The 21386-nt window shown below is 28.0% G+C and overlaps 1 protein-coding gene across 1 annotated transcript in view; it reads right to left on the minus strand.

Moving 5' to 3' along the window:
* Positions 1 to 21386, minus strand: part of LOC135953171 (putative uncharacterized protein DDB_G0282133) — a 37012-nt gene that overhangs the window by 10280 nt on the left and 5346 nt on the right. The window contains exon 2 of the mRNA XM_065502892.1: positions 2241 to 2643. Within this exon, the coding sequence (XP_065358964.1) occupies positions 2241 to 2383 (143 nt within the window). The 5' untranslated portion in view covers positions 2384 to 2643. The remainder of the gene's footprint in view (positions 1 to 2240; positions 2644 to 21386) is intronic.

Below are 21386 nucleotides of genomic sequence, written 5' to 3' on the forward strand. Positions count from 1 at the left end.
ATTTTAGACAAAACATACCAAATACTTACCCAGCACAAACTTCACATACAATTTTTAATGTAAATACAATTTAACTACTTCCTGAATGCATTATTCTGTAGCCAAGTCAAATATAAATCTAACCGTGAGGTCGTGAGTTTAACCCCCGGTTGGGGCAATTTTTTGTTTTTGGTAATTACAATTACAGTGTACCCTCTCTTTGTGGATACCTCTCTAAAGCGGGCACGTCCCATAAACGGGCATTTTTTTTCAGTCCCAAAAAAATTCTTTGGGATTATTTACTATTTTCATAAGAGAACAAATTTGTCAGTCCCTTGTTTTACGTACATTAATCGCTTTATTGTAAGACACATTAAAACAGCATAATTTTGGGACATCGCGAACTAAAATAAGTCAATTTTCCAGTAGAATAATAAGTAGTCTAATCATCGAATTCTCCTTATTTTTCATCTTATTTGTAAGTAAAGTTTTTGCTGGGTATTGTATTACTTAGACATCACTTTTATTTATAATACGATATTTTTTACCAATATTTTATCGTGTAAGGTATTCTATAGTCGGATTAGCCCGTCCAAAATTGGTAATTGAATTACATACTAAAAATATTAGCATGTATGTATGTATACTCAATTACTAAAATTGTAATTCAACATACAATAGTTAAAAATATAAAACAAGTAATTGATTTAATTACAAAAATAATTAAATTGATTAAGAAAATGTTAAACTACATTTTTATATTTTTTTTACCATTACAAAACACAAGATTATTTAATAATAATTTACACACATTATATTGATCAGAAATTACCAAATAAATAAGTAAATATAATCTTGAATTATTGATAATTCATACATGATGTTAAAAAATGTCAGTCAACTATTTTTTTGGATTTCGAAAGTACTTTTTACAGAATGTACTTAGTAATGATTAATTATTCTCAGATACCCCTAAAGGAAACCTGGGGACAAGTGTCTCCAAGTCATCAGTTTTGTCGACTATTGTGGTGACTTTTTGGCGACATTGTGAAAGAAGCGTCTACATTTTAATATTTGTCTTTGATGAGAAAAAAAAAAGAAATGAGTTTGAAGACGACTCTTCCAACAAAGATTATTTTTTTTTATTTTAATAGAGGATACACAAAATGAAAAAATTAAAACTTTATTGAAATGTTCCTCTTTTTATAGTATTCTGATAAAATATTCTGAAATTATTTAAGATTTAAAACAAGACTTTTATGAATTCGTACAATTTTGTTTTTTAATAAACTTTCGAATGTTAACAAAATATGAAGTTTCATTATAATAGGTCAACAACTGGCATGAAATGTTTAACATTAACACTAACATGATGTTATTGTTGGGTATATACTCATCATTTTAGGCATTTATTAATGTTTTAACATGGTTCATCATGTTTTAACAGCATTTCGTGTGTGTTGTCGACATCTACTTCATAAAGTACTAAACATGTAGACTAATATTACTAAAATGTACTAGTCAGTCTCTGGTTCCAATGTCTACATACATACATATAGTCCCAAAATATCAGAAAAGTACTAAACATGTAGACTAAGGGCCATTATTACAACTTGCCTTTAAGTTCCAAATAGTAAAAGTTAACTTTAAGCAATAGAAAAAGGTGCCTTAAAGTTAACTTTTACTATTTGGAACTTAAAGGCAAGTTGTAATAATGGCCCTAATATTACTAAAATGTACTAGTGAGTCTCTGGTTCCAATTTCTACATATAGTACCTTGTCAATAGTATTATTATCGTCAGTATTAGACTTCTAATGACACTATAGTAAATAGCATTGTCTGGGGCATAATATGTCACTAGTACTGGTGACTGTGTCAATAGTAAGTCAGTACTGTTTTACTATTGACATTTCCTGCAGGGACATTACTTAAAATAACAAAAGAATGTCTTATTTTTCAGTTCCTAATAAGCATATCTTCAGTTATTGATAATAAAATAATCAATAATACGTGTAGAAATATTTTATAGTTTTAAAACTATAAATGTTTCTCAGTAACTACGTTATAATTTTCAGTACGCAATCATTCATGCACAACTGAATTCAATAACCAAAACTTACCCATATTGAAAAAAATACATACATGTATGTATATATATTTTTTTATTAACTTACGACCATTATTAACTTTCTTTCAGTATTAAAACATCTTAATAACTAAAAATATGAAATATGTGTTTGTTTTTAATCAAAATATCTACCTGAAAGCAATAAAAGCATCACCCATTTCGCCGCCAACAATATGAACACCACCTTCGGGTATTGAAAGACCTCGGAAAAATTGCCGTATATCCAAGGCATTCGCAGACCATGGTAAATTTTGTAAACGAATAATAACACTCATGATGCTGAATATCGTTTATGAATAATTTTATTTTCCAAACTTATACAATATTGTTTGCTATTACTCTAATCAGGAAGTATCCTTTTCCTAATGGGATTACAGATTCTGCTGCTGACGCTGTGGCATAAAAACCCAATGAAAACTTTTTTATGCAAAGTCATACATGCATACACATCCATTGAGTTTTACACGCAAGCGTACATGTACGTTTATGGCTTTGTTTTTCTAAATCGAAAAAACTAAGATGTTATTCATGAACTCTGCAAAGAAAATACAAAAAAAAAATATAATATGTATAAAACTTACACTTTATAAATAATACAATATACAAATGTATGTACATTAAACCCAGCCTCTTCGCAGTATTGCCTTTTTTGCTCGCAAAGGTGAAATTTTTTTATTTAAACTCTAAGGGCACTGCTACACATTCAATATATATTGTGATATTTTGATCGCGATCCATTGTAATGGATCACGCAAAATTAGGTTATTCTGAGATCTATCAATACTGCATGCTACACGTTCAATAAATATCGCGATACAGGATCGCGGTCAATATATATTGAACGTGTAGCAGTGCCCTAAAACTAATTGATGCAAACATTTAAACCAATCGGATATTTATTAAATCTTTTATAAAGATTATATTTTTATTAGATTTTTTCGAAATCTGCATAAATTATAAATTAATGCAGATTTCTATATAAAGTTCAAAATACACATTTCCACCAGTGTTTAAAAAGCTACGATAACTAACAAATTTTTAACTGTTGCTACAACTACTGCTTCAAAAAAGTGTATGTAGCGGTAGCAGTAGCATTTGTCTTTTTTTCGTTTTCTTGTTTTTTTAAAACTCCTGCTACCTTCAAAATATAAAACTCTTAACAGAGCAGTAGTAATAAAACATGAATTGTAAATTGTAAATACAAATCATTGCTACTGCTCTATATCGAGTTTTAATTTTTAAGGTAGCAGTAAAGTAGCAGTTGATGCAGCAGTTAAGGTAGCAATAAAAGTAGTCAAAAAAGAAAATCTTCAGTCATAACACCAAAATTGACAGAATTAAACACTGTGTGTTGTTTTTGTTTTGAGAGAGTTTGAAAGAATTATTCGTTTTTATTCGTCTCAGATGTTCGTGTTGCTAACAGAAAGATCGTATTTTCTGTGTGTATAACAAAAAAGCCGAACTTTTGTTTACAACACGACCAACTTAAACAAATATACATTCACAAAAACAACACATAATATACTTTTTTGGCTGAAGATTTTTATTTTTGACTTATTTTATTGCTACCTCAACCGCTACTTAGCTGCTACTTCAACTGCTACTTCTTCTACTACCTCAACTGCTACTTCTATTACTACTAAATTTTAAAAGTAGCAGAATTAATAAAAAACTAATAACTGCTACATCAAAACTTTTTCTTTTTTAAGGTAGCAATAGAAAATAAATTACTCTGCTACTACTCTCTACAACTACTGCCAAAATGTGAAGGTAGCAGCAGTAGTAGTAATTATTGACTCCGAGTTTTTATTAATTTTTTAACTAGACTACTTGGGTTTTTTCGTTGCTACTGCTACTTGTAGTCTAGTTTTTTAAACACTGATTTCCACACATACATATGTACCTACATTCCGCCAAAACTACTAATTTAAGGGCACTGCTTGCTACACGTTCAATATATATTGTGATATTTGGATCGCGATCTGGATTTCAGAATATTAGGCTATACTGCGATCCATCAATACTGCAGGCTACACGTTCAATAAATATCGCGATCAATATATATTGAACGTGTAGCAGTGCCCTAAGAATTAGATCATCCTTTAATCGTTTTTAGACACTGGTTACTATTGTATAATCCGATTGATTTACATTTTTAACTCAACTAGTTTTCGATACTTACAACAAAATTGTACCCGTTCAAGAATAATTAAATTTCAGGGCAGGTCTAATGTACATATGTACATCCATATATTATATGTATGAATAATAGCATGCATTCGATTGTAATAATACCTACATAAGTATTATTTATTTATTTATAAAATGCACATGAATAATAACAAAAAGAAGTGGATATAAAGTTTTTACCGGATAACAAGTTTTTTAATAACAGTCTGTCTCTGACAATAAAAATCAAGTGAATTTTTTAAAACCAGATTGAAATACATACGTAATTTATTAGCAATTATTTACCGCTACCAAACAATTAGCAAAATAGCATACATACCGAACATAAAAGTACTACTACCATCTGTCAGTGTTGCCATTTTAGCATTTGCTGTGACAGATTTAACAATTTATAAACATACATATGTACACTCTAGATCAGATGATTAGAACCACTGGAATTTCTGTTTTTAGTAGGCCATATATTTTCAAATATTTTGTCGACAACTAAAATTTCACTACCATCGGAAAGGCAACTTTCTTAAGATTACAAAAATAACAAAAACACCATTAAAGTTCAATTTCAACCGTAGTTTAAAATACCTTTTCCAAAAAAAGACAGAATAAACATACATTTTTTCCGCTCATATGATTAGAACCATTAAATTAATTTTAATTAAAAATGCACTATTTTATAATTTAATAATAATAATAAGAACCATTAATATTAAGTTTAATGATAATATTTTAGACATTTTAATAGTGGGTGCTACCTCAATTGTTTAAAATAACTTCAAAAAATTTGGTTGGAGGAGTCCTTTATGGCTTGAATTATTGAGTCCTGAGGAGGAAGACAATTCGACGATTGTCTTCCTCATTCATCAACCTTGAGTGAAAGCTAACCCCACACATGTTCAATTATGTTTAGGTCGGGAGAATATGGTGAACAATTAAGAGATAATTAACATTTTAATTTGAAAAAAATTCTTTTACAACTCTGGCATTATGAATCCATGGAATTGGTCCAAAAATACCTTTTAATTTAGGTAATGCTGATTGTAACAGAGTCTTGTAGGTTTTTCCAGTCATTTTTGTACTTTGAAATTCTGCTGTGATGGCGATTTAAAAATAGCTCCTCTTTTATCGTATCATGAAAATAATAATTGTAGCCATCTGGATCATTCATATCAAATTTGTTTTCGTCATTAAATATCACCAAAATACGCCAATCATTAATGACCTATGTCATATTCTCTCTAGCTAATTGTAGTCGATTTTCTTTGCGCATATCAGCGGTGGTTTTATCTTAATTTTTTTTTTATATCAGGTATTCACTCCAACAGAAAAAAAAAAATGAGGATTACATCAAACTCGTCTCTTTCAGCACCAGAAATCAGGATTCCTTTGTAGTTCTTTCCATAGTTTTCAATATCTTTTAAGTATCCCATCACAGTTTTGTGATTTCTCCCAATTTCCATCGCAATGGCCCTGAAGGAATATCCTTGCGAACGGTAAACATCGATTTTGCCTCTCTCCGCTATGTACAGAAAAGGACTTTTAAACTACGGTTGAAATTGAACTTTAATGGTGTTTTTGTTATTTTTGGAATCTTAAGAAAGTGCAATTTCCGATGGTAGTGAAATTTTATTGGTCGACAAAAAATTTTAAAAGATATGGTACTTTTTCAAAATCTATTTTAATGTAATGATTTTGCTTTAATGAAATAATTAATCATCTGATCCTTAATTTGAATATTTCCATATTTATAGTCAATTTAGACACGTGTGATAATGAAGTCCTAATTCTATAAATTACATTGTTTGAATTGGCTCTGGCTCTCGTGATATACAGTTATATATGTACAAAATTTAAGAGGTTGCACCACATATTTAAGACTTAAGGTAGGGTCACACATGACAAATATTTGACGAAAAAGACGTAACCACTAAATAAAATACATTTGAATGATTTTATTTATATGAAAAACTTATTTTACTTAGGTTGATTCAAAACAAAAAATTTAGTTTTATTTTATTTGATGCTGTTTGATCCTATAAAACACTTGTAAGAGTAAACACGGCAAACAAATTTGTGCTAAAAAGTGGTTACGCTTTTTTGAGCAAATATTTGCCATGTGTGACCCTACCTTAACAGTTAAATACAATACCAGAACGCTCTACTTTAAATTACATCTAAGATATACAACATTATATGAAGAGCAGCAGAACAAAAGGTACTTTTTTGCTCATTACATTTTTTTGGGAAATTGTGCTTAATTTTTTACACATTGAATTAAATATTTGTCATAAAGTACTAATAATTTACGACTCGGGGGCTCAGCTTAACCGACTCTAAGCCATTCGGCGCAGGTCTCTGCTGATTGGTTACGATAACACAATAAACATAGCATACAGAGTAATATTATTTTAGATAATTTTTTGCTTCAAAGGCAATAAGAACATTTTCAAACCATTGTAAAATATTAGAACATTATTACTGATAGGATACCTTGTGAATCGAGCAATATACCATCCCCACAATGGTGGTGTAGGATATAAAAATAAAACTATGCATCTACTACGCCATAAAGGCTTTTATCACCCTTCATCATAGAATAAACACATAGAACGGAAGGAGAGAGTAATATACAGTGGTGGCCAGCAATTTAAGACAAATGCTTGAATTTGTTTCATCAACTGAATTTTAAGTGCGATAGAGCCAAAATAAAAGGACCTCTAAGGGTATGAAATTTATTATTAATGTTTCTAGTTTCTGAAAAATGTTTGGAAAAATCGGTAAAACATATATGGACAAAGATATGCGGAAATACGTTGACCCACCTCAGCGAACATCCGCTGTTAATAACATATGACCGAAACTAATGGAACTAAAAATACGAAATTTGATCCGAATATTTTATAATAATTAAAATATAATGATATAAATGTGAGAAAATATGTTTAAAAAAAAAATTTTTGGTCAATTTGTAGAAAAATCGTATGTGTTCGTGGTGAATATGTATGAATTGACACAGTTGAATAAAACACACTTGTGTGTTAAAACAGTACTCATGCATACATACATATTTGTGGAAATATTTGATAAAATAATTGACAAACACATGGAATTTAGAAAACAATTTTTGTCTTAATTACCTGGCCACCACTGTATATGGAAAAATTACTCTCTTTTCACACATACGGGTGATACAATAACAAAACACATGCAATACATTCTCATGAATTAAGTTTTTTGACAACAGACTTAGATTTTTGGCTCTCAGTTACCTATCTAGTTGTTGTCTATGCCCTTCATCATGTGTGGCAAAGGTATATATCGTCACCTTAAATACAAACGGACGTAACTACACAAAAATTCAAAATCGAGTTTTTGATTGATTATGGTTCTTTTTATCAAACAACATGCTCACGAAAATTTGTTGACCCCTGCGATCAAAAGTGACCATGGTGTAATGATATACAAGGATTTGATTTTAGACCTAGGGTTTATTGAGGAAACTTTCTCAGAATTTTCCGTAGATTGCGTTTCTGCTATACGCTTTTTTACTTTTTGATCGTCCATACAAATCGACCCGGCCTAATATACATACATATATTCAGTATCGTTATATATAGCTATGTCGATAAAGCCATGTCGGTCTGTCCGTCTGTATGTTGCAAACGACTTTCCGTAGCCCCCAAATAACTTACATACATACAAGATTCATACATCAATATATCCGCTATAGACTCGGTTCGGTTGCTATTTAGAATCGAGAAAATCGTCCCACAAATGGCTGAGATATAAGACCCCTTTCACACTAGGCAATTTAATTGCGCAAGTCTCTTGCCCAACAACAAAACACCATGCAAAATTTTCTTCTCCTTAACCCGATATTACCTCTGGCATCTGCAAACACAAGAGACTTGCGCTACTTAATTGCCTAGTGTGAAAGGGGTCTAAGGAAAATAACAGGGCAACCTCGATTTTTGACCTATATCTTTATTCATTAATATAGACAATATGGATATCTAATGATAGATATTTCAAAGTAAGTCGGACCTACCATGGGTCAAAATCGGGAAAAGTATGTTTTAACTACACCATTTCCAATTGTATTTCAGAAGTTTCTAATTGTATTTCAGAAATTTTCAATTGAATTTCAGAAATTTCTAATTATATTTCAGAAAATTACAATTTAATTTCAGAAATTTCCATTTATATTTCAGAAATTTCCATTTATATTTCAGAAATTTCCAATTATATTTCAGAAATTTCTAATTATATTTCAGAATTTTCTAATTATATTTCAGAATATTCCAATTATATTTCAGAACTTTCTAATTGTATTTCAGAATTTTCTAATTGTATTTCAGAATTTTCCAATTGTATTTCAGAAATTTCCATTTGTATTTCAGAATTTTTATTTTATACTTAAAAAGTTTCCAATTGTATTTCAGAATTTTCCAATTGTATTTCAGAATTTTCTATTTGTATTTCAGAAATATCCATTGGTATTGCTATTAGAATTTTCTGAAATACAATTGGAAAATTCTGAAATACAATTGGAAACTTTTTAAGTATAAAATAAAAATTCTGAAATAATGGAAATTTCTGAAATACAATTAGAAATTTCTGAAATATAAATGGAAAATTCTGAAATATAATTAGAAAATTCTGAAATATAATTGGAAATTTCTGAAATATAAATGGAAATTTCTGAAATATAAATGGAAATTTCTGAAATTGAATTGGAATTTTCTGAAATATAATTAGAAATTTCTGAAATTCAATTGGAAATTTCTGAAATACAATTAGAAACTTCTGAAATACAATTGGAAATGGTGTAGAGTTTTTTTCACGAAACAAACTCTTTTGTAAAAATTTTTTTTTAACTTAAATAAAAAAAAAAATATTTTATTTTAATTAGATTTTCTCTAATGTGGTCCTTATTATATTTAAATGTAAATAAAAGAAATTATTTAATTTTTTATCCGACGTTTTAGTTGTTTCACCTAAAAATATTTAAGATTCAGAGCTGTTAATAAATATTTATTTTTTTTAATTTATTAGCGGAATTTTGCTATTGCGTTCTATACGTCGTTGCTGAGGTCTTTGAAATATCTATCATTACATATCCATATCCAGATATAGATCAAAAATAGGTAAAAAATCGAGGTTGTCCTGTTTTTTTCCTTATATCTTAGCCATTTGTGGGACTGATTTTAACAGAGGGACAGACGGACATGGCTATATCAACTCCGCTATCTATAACGATCCAGAATATATACATTTTGCGCGGTCGCAATTGAAAAATGTAGAAATGACACACTTATGGTGAAGGGTATACAAATTAACATGAACAGAAATTTTATTTTGTTACAAATTAAAACATTTTTTAAATTTCTTTAGTACATTTTTTTTAAAAACTTTTTTATATTTTTTTTAAAAAAATATATTGTTACTTAATTCAGTTTTGCCTGCACCTTTTATTTTAAAGATCATAATAATCGTATTCCATAAATTAAATTAATATTGCGAGCCAATTATCATATTTTTATTACATTCTGGAATTTTAATTTTAATAGTTTCTCGTTTAAAACTTTACGTAAAGAATTTGCATAGACAAATAACGAGTATCTTAGGTTAATTTGTACAGTAAACAACAAAAAAAGATACTCACGTTTATTGTACGTTTATGTATGTGCAAAAAACAGCATGGGTTGGTCGTAAGTAAAGAATTTTAGATGTCATTGCAAAATATATCAAATAATTTGGTGAAAATAGAATACACAATAAATATTTTATTTGCATATTTATTTTATACGTATTTAAATGATTTAAAGTCGATTTAAATATGTCCGTCTGTCTGTGTAAAACACGTCCAATATGTACAACCAAAATTTATGAGATTCACACAAAAATGATTACACTGTGCACGAAATTGACACTTTTTTTCTGTCAAGAGGCTCACCCGGCGGTTTAAACTAATTCGAATACGCTGAATCCAGTGGTGCTAACCGTTTTTTTTATGATAGCTCTTGTTTTCGAGATATAGCGTTATTTCGAAAATAATGGAGGTTGCACAACATATATTCGCGTAACTCAAAAACGGTTTAGTTTATTGAATAAACTGAAAAAAACGAAATTCCGCAATTAAATTGCATTTAAGTAAGACTTAACATTTTTTAATCTGCGCAGTCCTTTTAGAAATATTTCCAATTTCTTTCCGCATTTTCCAATTTTTTATGCCATTTTAAAAACAAAAATTTCAAAATTTTCCTAAAAAAATATTTTTCTTTTGCCAAAAAAATCTATATTTCTAAAACGACAGCGCATATTATTATATTTTTTCAGTTTATTCAATAAACTAAACCTCCTCCATTTTCCAAATAAAGGCACCACTGAACTCAGCGTACTCGAATTAGTTTAACCCACCGGGTGTCCCGCTGACAGTGATTTCAATTAGCACAGTGTTATCATTGTCCTAAGCAGTTTTGTAATTATGGACCAAAATGTGAGATAACCTCTAAAAAATCTAATGAATTTTCCCAAAATAAATAATTGGACATTATGACAATATGTCATGATGAATTGACCAAATATATACATCTAGATATGGTTGTTGTTGTTTTTCACTTTTTGAATAAAAAAAAATCAACAATAATTAACAAAAATCAAACACAAGTATAATATGTGTAATTCTAGGTGCAGGGTATTTAAGATTCGGTACAACCTAACTGTTTATGTTTAAAGTCGTATGCTGTAATATTTAACAATTAACTTACGCTTTTCATGTATTGCCATTTGCAAAGAAGTAGTAACTCCTCTTGTTCACACACTAACATAGGACAACATCACTGCATTTTCTTTTTTTTTTATTTCGTGCCATACTAAATTATTTATGCTATTTAAACACCAAGCTAATTTTACTCTTATCTATATGTTCGTGCTTTTTATGTACATATTTTAATTAGGATAAAATAGTAGTTAAGATATTATTAGCTTAATATACTTATTTAAACATTTTTCCATAATTGATTTGATGTTATGTTACAAGTTTAAATGCAAAAATAATGTCTGGGAGAACTTAAAGATTTCCGTATTTAGTTTTCTTTTTTTCAGAATCATTTAACAAAACTTTAGCTTACATAAAACCACAGGATTAAGTCATAGAAAAATACATTTCATGTATAAATTAATTGACCAAAAATCGACAAACCAGTTTAATGTTTTACGAACAATATATAAGACTTCCATCAAATGTCATCTAGCTGGTGGTGTTTTATGTTACAGGAAATATTGTCGACGCAAAAGGAACTTTTGGTTTTTTATTAAATAAATCACAAGTAAATCTTTTTTGTTTACGATCAAAGTAAATAAAACATAATAAAGAAATTATTTGAACTAAATATTTTACTTACCCAACCAAATAGATTATACAAAAATTATAGTTGTAATTGATAAAAATAAAAAATAATCCCAGCAATTCATTTAAGTTTTAAGTTAAACAAATATGTATTCTAATTTATAATTTTGAGCGTAATATTATAGTTCTACAGTTCTAAATAGTCAATGTATCCCTTATACACAGTAATTTTCACTAATGTGTTCTACAGTTCTAGATAGTCAATTTATCCTTTATACACAGTAATTGTTGCTAATGTCTGATGGCTTGGCTGTTTAATGCAGAGAGAAGTCAATTGGTAACTTTATACATCCCAGGTAATCTAGAGTGAAATCAATTGTCACTTTAGTGGATCTAAGTAGTCACTTTAAACGTTTACTGTACTGCACTTTAGAAAGTAGTTATTTTACATAACAAAGGTATTCTATTATAGAATCAGATGTCATTTTGTAATCTGTATGTTTAATTTTTTATTTTCCTTCCAATTTAGGGATAAGCTATTTTAAAAGTCAATTAGCTTCCGCTTAGGACACTTATTTGTTAAAATAACTAGTTATGTAGCCAATCAAGTAACCAGTAGCTGTTAAGGTAACTGACTTTATGTAACCGGTATGTGAAACCATGCATTGCCTACTTTAGATTAACTATCAAACGGTATCGTTGTAATTAGAGTTTTTCTTTTACCGGGAAATAGGGATTAACTTTGAAATTTCTCGGGATCCCGTGAATTCAATTTTAAGAATGTAGACTCTAAAAAAATATCTTTGGTTTTAATATGTAATTGGATACAAATAAAAACATGTAAGAGAACTATATTCGGCTATGCCGAATCTTGTATACCCTTCACCAAACTAAACTTAACATTTCTTTTTCAAAATTGTTTTTGAAAATTTAAAAAAAAAATTTTTTAGAAATTGTTTTTTCCAACTTTTTTTTAAATTAATTAGTGAAAAAAATTTATGACAACAAAATTTTTTTTTGTTAAAAAAAAATTCGGGTTAAAAAATATTTTTCGCGAATTTGACCCATTGTAGGTCTAAATTTCTATCTATACCATTAGATATCCATATTGTCTATATTAATGACTTAGTAATACAGATATAGATTAAAAATAGGCCAAAAATCTAGGTCGTATCGGTTTTTTTTATATCACAGCCATTTGTGAGCCGATTTTAAATAGCAACCGGAAGAATTCCCGATATATTGATGTATCAATCATGTTTGTAAGTTATTTTGGGGCTACGGAAAGTTGATTTCAACATACAGGCGGATAGACGGACATGGCTATATCGACTTCGCTATCTATAACAATCCAGAATAGTTTTTGGAACCATTTTGTTGTATGAATCTTCTGTATTTGTTTTAGAGCTTTAAGCATTTTTTAGAGAAATTCATGTTCAAAACATAACACATAAAACTAATGAAAATATTTCGTGGGAATAATCGCACAATTTCACGGGATTTCGGGATTGAAAATTTTGCGGAATTCACGTGAAAAACTCTAGTTGTAATATTTATATGCTTCAAAAAACTATTCAGCTATTTAGTGATTACCCTATATGGTAGGTAAAATCTTTTGTTCGGGAAAGTCACCCAGAACTGCAGGGAGGTTTTTCTTTCCGTTTGTAACACATCGAGACATTTATACACTACTGGCCAGGAAAAATAAGTAGTAGTACTTTTGGCAGAAAATAACACCTACTAAAGCAATGATGGCTGACAATAGGCTTCATATTATTAATAAAACATTAAGTAACATCTCTTTAATTATATGACAAATGAATAATACAAAAATTAATAAAATTGCATGTTTTCGACTATTTTGTTAAGAGTTTGTACATTTCTTTCAAAACTAAATTTATGTAGAACTTAAGATATGTATCGTATTAAAAACAATTCCATATTTCAAAAACTGACCATTAAATATTAATTTTTTTTAACAGATTCGTGTTCATTGAAAAGATTCAATAAGATGTAATATACATAAATTTAAAATAAATTTAATGTTAAACAAGTAAGAAAGTATGATCGGTCAAGCCCGACCCGACCATATAATACCCTGCACTAAGTAAAAAAGCAAAAACATTTTTCTTTTAAAATTTCAATAATTTATATTTTTGAGTGATTTTCGGAAGTGGGCCTTATATGGGGACTATGACCAATTATGGACCGATCACCATGAAATTAGGTCGTGTGATTTATGTCCAAATTAAAGTTAACTATGTTGAATTTTGTATGTATACCAACATTTTTAAGCGATTTATGCACGTTAAAGTGAATTTCGGAAGCGGGTCTATATGGGAGCTATGACTAATTATGGACCGATCGTAACAAAATTTGGTGACATGAATTTTGTGTTTATAAAACTTATTTGGAGAGGAATTTGTGGAGATACATATATAAATTAAACATTTATGACCGATAAAGTCCAATTTCGGGAGGACATTTGTATGGGGGCTAGGTGAAATAATGGACCGATTTCAGCCAGTTTCAATAGGCTTGGTCCTTGAGCCGAAAAAATAATATATACCAAATTTCATCGAAATATGTATCTTCAAAATTGCGACCTGTACTCTGCGCACAAGGTTTACATGGACAGCCAGACGGACGGACATCGTTTAATCGACTCAGAAAGTGATTCTAAGTCGATCGGTATACTTTAAGGTGGGTGTTAGACTAATATTTTTGGGCGTTACAAACATCTGCATAAACGCATAATACCCTCCCCACTATGGTGGTGTAGAGTATAAAAAGATTTAAAATTGTGTATGTGCTATAGAAGTTAGCACATTAAGATTTCAAAATAAGAAACAATTATGTAAAATAACACACTTTTATGACTCAGAATAATTTCGAAAAAGGAAACAAAATTTTCATTGCCAAATGTTAACAGACTTTTATAAATTAATTTCGTACCTCATCAAGTCTAAATGTAAATAACACATTTACCCCCATTAACACGAAGTCTGGTTATGTATTAACTAATAGTTAAACTGACAATTTTCATACAAAAATATTTTTAACCGACAGTATAACTATTTGTTAAGACATAATCAAGCTTCGTGTTAATGGGGGTTATATTGATTACTTAAAAGGACAATTATAGGACTTCCTTACAAACATTGCTATAAATATTATTGGTAATTGTGTGCCAAAACACACATTTAAATTTTATAACTAATTAAGAAATATTTATTTCTATATTCCCCACAATTCATTGTAATGATTTTTATTCAATTTTTTTATTAGATGAAAAAACTTTTAGTCTTAAAACTTTCACAATACAATTTCCTCATTATCGACAATGGATGGATAATAGCGTATAAGTAAATTGTCAATAGGTAAGCAGTGCTAGTAGAAACAAAACAATGTTTACTGCAGGACAGGTTTTTGTTTGTATAAAAACTTTAAAAATTAGAAATGCACATTGAGAAAAACAACATTATTATTTGGGAAACTTGTCTAACAAAACGAAAACAGGGATTGAAATGATATTTTTTTATCAATATTCAGCCCAATTATGAATAATAATTCCCCGGGACTTTTTCCTTTTTCTAATTTGTCCTATTCAAATTCAATGGGAAAAAACTACCGGGCAATTTTTTATTCATTATTATTTATTTAAACTTATTAATTTCTTGAATATAAAAGAGAAATAAGTTAAAATTTCAATTAAGAGATTATGGAATTTTACAATTAGAGAAAACAAATTCCCGCATTTTTTCCCAGGAAAGCGGGAACAAATTTAACGCACGCCAGGATCCAGCGACAACAATAAATATTAATAAGTAAAAGTGCTATATTCGGCTGTACCAAATCTTATATACGCTTCACCAAATTAATCTTTAAAATAAAAATTTTAAATATTTTTAGGTAAACTAAATTTAAAAAAAAAAAAATAATTTTAATTTCAAAATTTAAAAAAAAATATTTTTTTTTTGTGAAAAAAATTGTATGGCAAAATTTTTTTTTCGAAATTTATATAGGTAAATAAAATTTAAAAAAAAAAATAATTTTCATTTCAAAATTTAAAAAAAAAATATTTTTTTCGTGAAAAAAATTGTAGGCAAATTTTTTAATTTATTAGTGAAAAAAGTATGTTAAAATTTTTTTTGGTTAAAAAAATTAATTTTCATTTCAATATTTAATAAAAAATTTATTTTTTTTTTTGTGAAAAATTGTAGGCAAATTTTTTAATTTATTAAAGAAAAAAATATGTTAAAATTTTTTTTGTTAAAAAAATTCAGTTTAAAAAATTTTGATCCAGGTCCGACTTACTATGGCGTTGCAAAGGTCTTTGAAATATCTATCATTAGATATCTATATTGTCTATATTAATGACTTAGTAATCCAGATATAGATAAAAAATAGGTAACAAATCGAAGTTGTTCTGGTTTTTTCCTTATATGTATCTCAGCTATTTGTGGGCCGATTTGTACTTTAAAATAAAACAAACATACAGTTGCGAACAAGATAATAGCAGAACTACTAAATTTTTAAATATAAACCTGTTTTAACAGAAAAGATTGGACGGCGAATATATAGACCCATCAGTACACAAAATATTGCGTTATTTGCTTGCAAACCAGTCGGCATTCAGCGTACTCCAAACGAGTACCACTATGTATTTTTGGTAATAGTGGCGTTTAAACTTGGACTTCGTGCTGCATGCCATGTTTGCATTTAGAAATCTTCTCCTTACATTCATATCGCTAACTTCTACATTTAATACAGTTTTTATTTGCTTGACAGATTAAATGGATTACATTTGATAATACTGACGATATTTCGATCGTCCTCAGAAAAAATTATCGAAAATTGAACTTCATTTGACATTAAATATACAATAAATTCAACATTTTTAACTAAATTGTACTTCACTCTTAAAAAATATTTGATTTCTTTGAAAAAAATTAATGAATTCAATATTCCAGACTGAATAAAAAAATACATGTTGTCATATGTAAGAGCCTTTATTTTCAAAGTTATCATCATTTCTAGAAAAGATTACCTCATAAATGATTATGATTTAGTATATAGATCTTTGGTATCGCCAAATCTAAATTGTTTTTGCAGATCTAAGGGGACATTTTGTCAACGGTCATTTTGGGTTTAAGATTTTCTAAAAAAAAAAATAATATAATATTTTCGAAAGATGATTTCTTTCGTATCGCCAAATCTAAATTATTTTTGCAGATCTAAGAAGATATTTTGGCAACGGTCATTTCAATAATAGCTTCTGAAATTAACGATTTTGATTGTATACCTGGGCGTTAAATGTTTGCATCGAGATCGATCGAAACCATAGATGGGGGTAGTGCACTAATTTTGCAGTTTGCACTAATACTTAATGATAGTGCAAAATTAGTGCAATCATTTTGTTGATGTTTAGTGCTGAGTTGAAAATTAGAAGCCACACTAAACATTAGTGATAGTGAGTTAAAAAATTTTGCACTCAAAATTATTTGATTTTAAAAAAAGCAATCATCAATTTATTGCAACTTTTTTTCTGCACTAATCAAATTTTGTACTAAATTTTTAAGTTCAAAATGGTTTAAGTTTATTTTTGTGCACTAATTTAAGACTAATACTTAAAAATTTAAAAAATTTTTATTTTTCGAATCTGGATTCAAGAATTTCATGACCACTAATTTTTTAAAATTTAATTTTTTCACTATCACTAAACGAAGATTTAGTGCAAAAATCTGCACTACAATCAATTAGTGCAAAATTTTAACTTGCAATCAACAAAAAGCTGCATTAAACATATTCAACCCAATTACGAATAAAAATTCCCCGGAAGCTTTTCCCCTCTTCTCATTTTTCCTATTCAAATTCAATGGGATAAAACTCCCGGGGAACAAATTACCGCGGAATTTTTTATTCATAATTGGGCTGAGTATGTTTAATGCAGCTTTTTGTTGATTGCAAGTTAAAATTTTGCACTAATTAATTGTAGTGCAGATTTTTGCACAAATCTTCGTTTAGTGATAGTGAAAAAATTAAAAAAAATTATGCTAGTGAACAAATAACAATTATCACTAAAGCTGATGAAAAATAGTGCAAACTCAATTTTTTGCAATTTTATTGAGTGATAGTGCGTGCAATGGCGATTTTAATCAGCACTCAAAATTAATTTCATCCTGAATTAAATTGTTTATAAAATTCACAAAAATTTAAATAAGTTAACAAAGATTTCAATAAACCGAGTTATTAAAATAAAAATTTGAATTTTTATAATTTCAAATTATTTATGAATATCCATAACGGCATTTAAAGGAAACGGTATCTACGATTATGTAGGTAATGGTATTTTAACTGTAATTGCAGTTATTTCGGTAACGGTAGTCTACCTCGATTCGCTCCCTGTTTTTTTTTTCCAAACATTGTCTTACCAACAAATAACAAACAATAACTCTGCAGAAATGCACAGGGAATATGTGGTTTTATTATTATGTGTAACAATTCAATATTTGAAGATCTTGTTGTTAACAAGAGGAGGAAACGAATTAAGATCATTATTATAAAAGCGTACTCAAAAAAATGTTTATTCAATAGTTTATTGCACGTCATCGCTGCTGTGTCACTTAACGGCATATTTCTTTTAAAAATGACAATACTTGTGAGTGAAGTTTTGCCCAGTTTGAACAAGTGTGAAGTTAAAATTTTATACTACCACATGTCAAGGACTAACGTTTTTTCAAAAATGGAATATAATAATAAAAAAAAAATTAAATAATAAAAATCGTTGATCTTCTTTAAACAATCTTACCTGTTTTATACCAGCATTAAAACAAAAAAATATCTATAAATTAAAATTAATGGTTTTTTATACAAGAAACAGACAGTGTAGTGTTTAAGTGCTTGAAAATGATTATTTTGTTGTCATTAAAAAAATCGCAAATACATTTTTCATTTTATTGGAAAAAATTATAGTAGTTCAAAATCAATGTCAAAAAATCAACAACATATAGCACACTAGAGTGGTGCGATGAATTTATTTTCTTTCTCATACGAAGATAAAAATAAATTGGATACAAACTCATTTTATAACTACATAAACGATGAAAACTTTTGTCACTATCGAATTAAATATATTTAGGTGACCAATTGGTCAGATGAGACTTACGTTGCAAGCCTAGATGACAAACTAAGGCATTTGGGATAGCTTCGAACAAAACTTGGAATTAACTATTCTAATATGAAAGAATTTTATAAAATTACATGATTTATCTGTAGCATTTAAACTAATCGATTGGCATATTTTTGCATATCTTATTAATAGTGAACAAAGCTTGTACTGAATAAGTCTTTATTCAGTTATATTTTAACAATTGCTAGTATTTTTAATTTTGTAATGTTTTGTAAAAAAAATCCCCTTTAAAAAATGCATAATTTTAAAATTTTAAGCACACATTTCGATTTTTTCATGAATTTTCGAATAATTGTTTTATAACATTTAACAGAAAATTATGTAGAAATTTTAGATATCTTTAGATATATATTTTCCATTCTTTATAACTTATTTGGAATCGTTATAGTGGTCTTCAGGAGTCCGTATATATTCACAAATCGACTCAAAAGCTTATCAAATAACTAACTTTATTACTAAACCTCAGGCGACACGAATGCGTATATCTCGGCAATAAAAAATAGCATGCGATGTAGGAGTTTTCACGAAATTGTGTCGTGATATTTGCAATAGTTAATAAAATATCACGTAAATCCCACTTAAATGCTCAAAGTAAAATTTTTCTCATATTAGGCACAATATCAAATAAGCGATTCACAAAAAAAAACTTTTCCTTGGGATACTCCTTCGATCTCCCATATAGTGGATATTATTCTTTTTTATTTTTTTTTTCAATAAATCGAATTATTCGAATCAGATTTTAACTTGTTCGAATATTTCGATCCGGCATTTAAAATTAATCGAATAATTTGAATAATTGCAATTTTTTAAATAAAATATGAAATAAAGTTTTATTCTTCGTCAATTTGTCTAAAGCCCCCAATAGAGACCGAAAATAACGGATTCACTTTCATTCCCATTCTCAGCCATTTAAAAATACTTGTTCGTGTTATATCACTGACAGAGTGATTAGAGAACATTTTAGATTAGTGGTTGAGAGAAACAGATAAGAAACAAACACAAATAATCTAGATGAGTGATTTATAATTTATTTTTTTTCGTAAATTTGCGAACATGAACATAAATCGCGAAAATTCATTTGTTGCAAATCAACGCCTAAATTTATGAATCATTGAATGTAAAATTTTCAATTTCAGAAAAAATCTACAATTTTATAAAAAAAAAAATCGAAAAATTTAAAAAGTCAACATTTGAAGTTTTTTATAAAAAAAATGTGCAATTTTACAAAAAATTATAAATGTTTTAAAAATCACCTATTTTTTTCAAAAATCAATAATTTTACAATTTTTTTTTAAAAATTCATCAATTTTACAAAATTCAAATTTATAACTGTTATTTTTTATCACAAAATATAAATCACAATTTGGGTTTTTTGGTATATGGACGAGTTATTTTCGATCTCTGTTTAATAGCATTACCTTTGATCATCATTAATGTCATCATCCTCTATAGCAATATCAATATCCTTAATATAATCAATTTCTTCTGAGTTAACATTTTGATTATTAGATTCTGCTTGTCCATATTTTGCCATTTCAAAATCTGTCAACATTTTTATTTACTAAATTACTAGAATTTATTTTTAGAATAACTTTTTGCAGTAAAATGTATATATTTGTAGAAAATTAAAAAAAATTGTGAAAACAAACTGATTAAAACAATTTCGTTATTCGTTATTTGAAAATGGTCACTTTCTAATTATTCGTAAAACATTGATTATTAGAATGATCATTATTTAAATGGATAACCTAGTAGCAAACAATGATCTTTCGTGACATTAAAATTTGAACACAATATTACTATTTTTTTAAATAGTCTCGATTTGTTATATCGATGGCTTAACGGAAACGGAATTAAAAAATTCCGTTTACTATGTTGACGAATAACAGATTTACAGTAATTATAAAAAAGCCCTAACTCATTTAAAAAATCGTTTGAAAGAAAAACCCCTAACTCATTTAAAGTTGAATGCATATTTTTTGGTTTTTAATAAAACAAACAACTTTTCTAAAAATATTTTTTGATATGCATACATATTACAAATTTTTAGTTATTTTTTTTTCTATTTCACTTTCTGATATTATTGAGTTGAATAATATGTAATATGGATAATAAAATACATCATCTCAACTCAAAAAAAGTATAAAAAGTAATAATAAAAAAAATAATTATTTTTAAGAATACAAAATATTCTCTGTGCTCTGCTGTAACATAAGCTTTTAATTAATGTTGATGACTAAAATGTTTCCCACATACAAAATATAAAAGAAATCCTTGCGAGATATTTGTGTGGATGGTTTTTTAGGGCCCTAATGCCGTAACACATCACTTAACTTGTTCAGTTTAGAAATAACTTTAAATTTTTAAACAAATATCAGTTAATCAATGTTTCTCTTTCATATAATGTATTAAAACTGCCTCCAAAGATGTAGTCTTATATCTCAGTATTCCCTAAAAGAAATTATCACAGATAAAATTTATATTCTCTATCAAACTGATATTTTGAAAATTATATTTTATTAGTAACCAGGACATATTTACTTACCTC

Source organism: Calliphora vicina, chromosome 3, assembly GCF_958450345.1.
Source record: "Calliphora vicina chromosome 3, idCalVici1.1, whole genome shotgun sequence".
NCBI classification, from domain to species: domain Eukaryota; kingdom Metazoa; phylum Arthropoda; class Insecta; order Diptera; family Calliphoridae; genus Calliphora; species Calliphora vicina.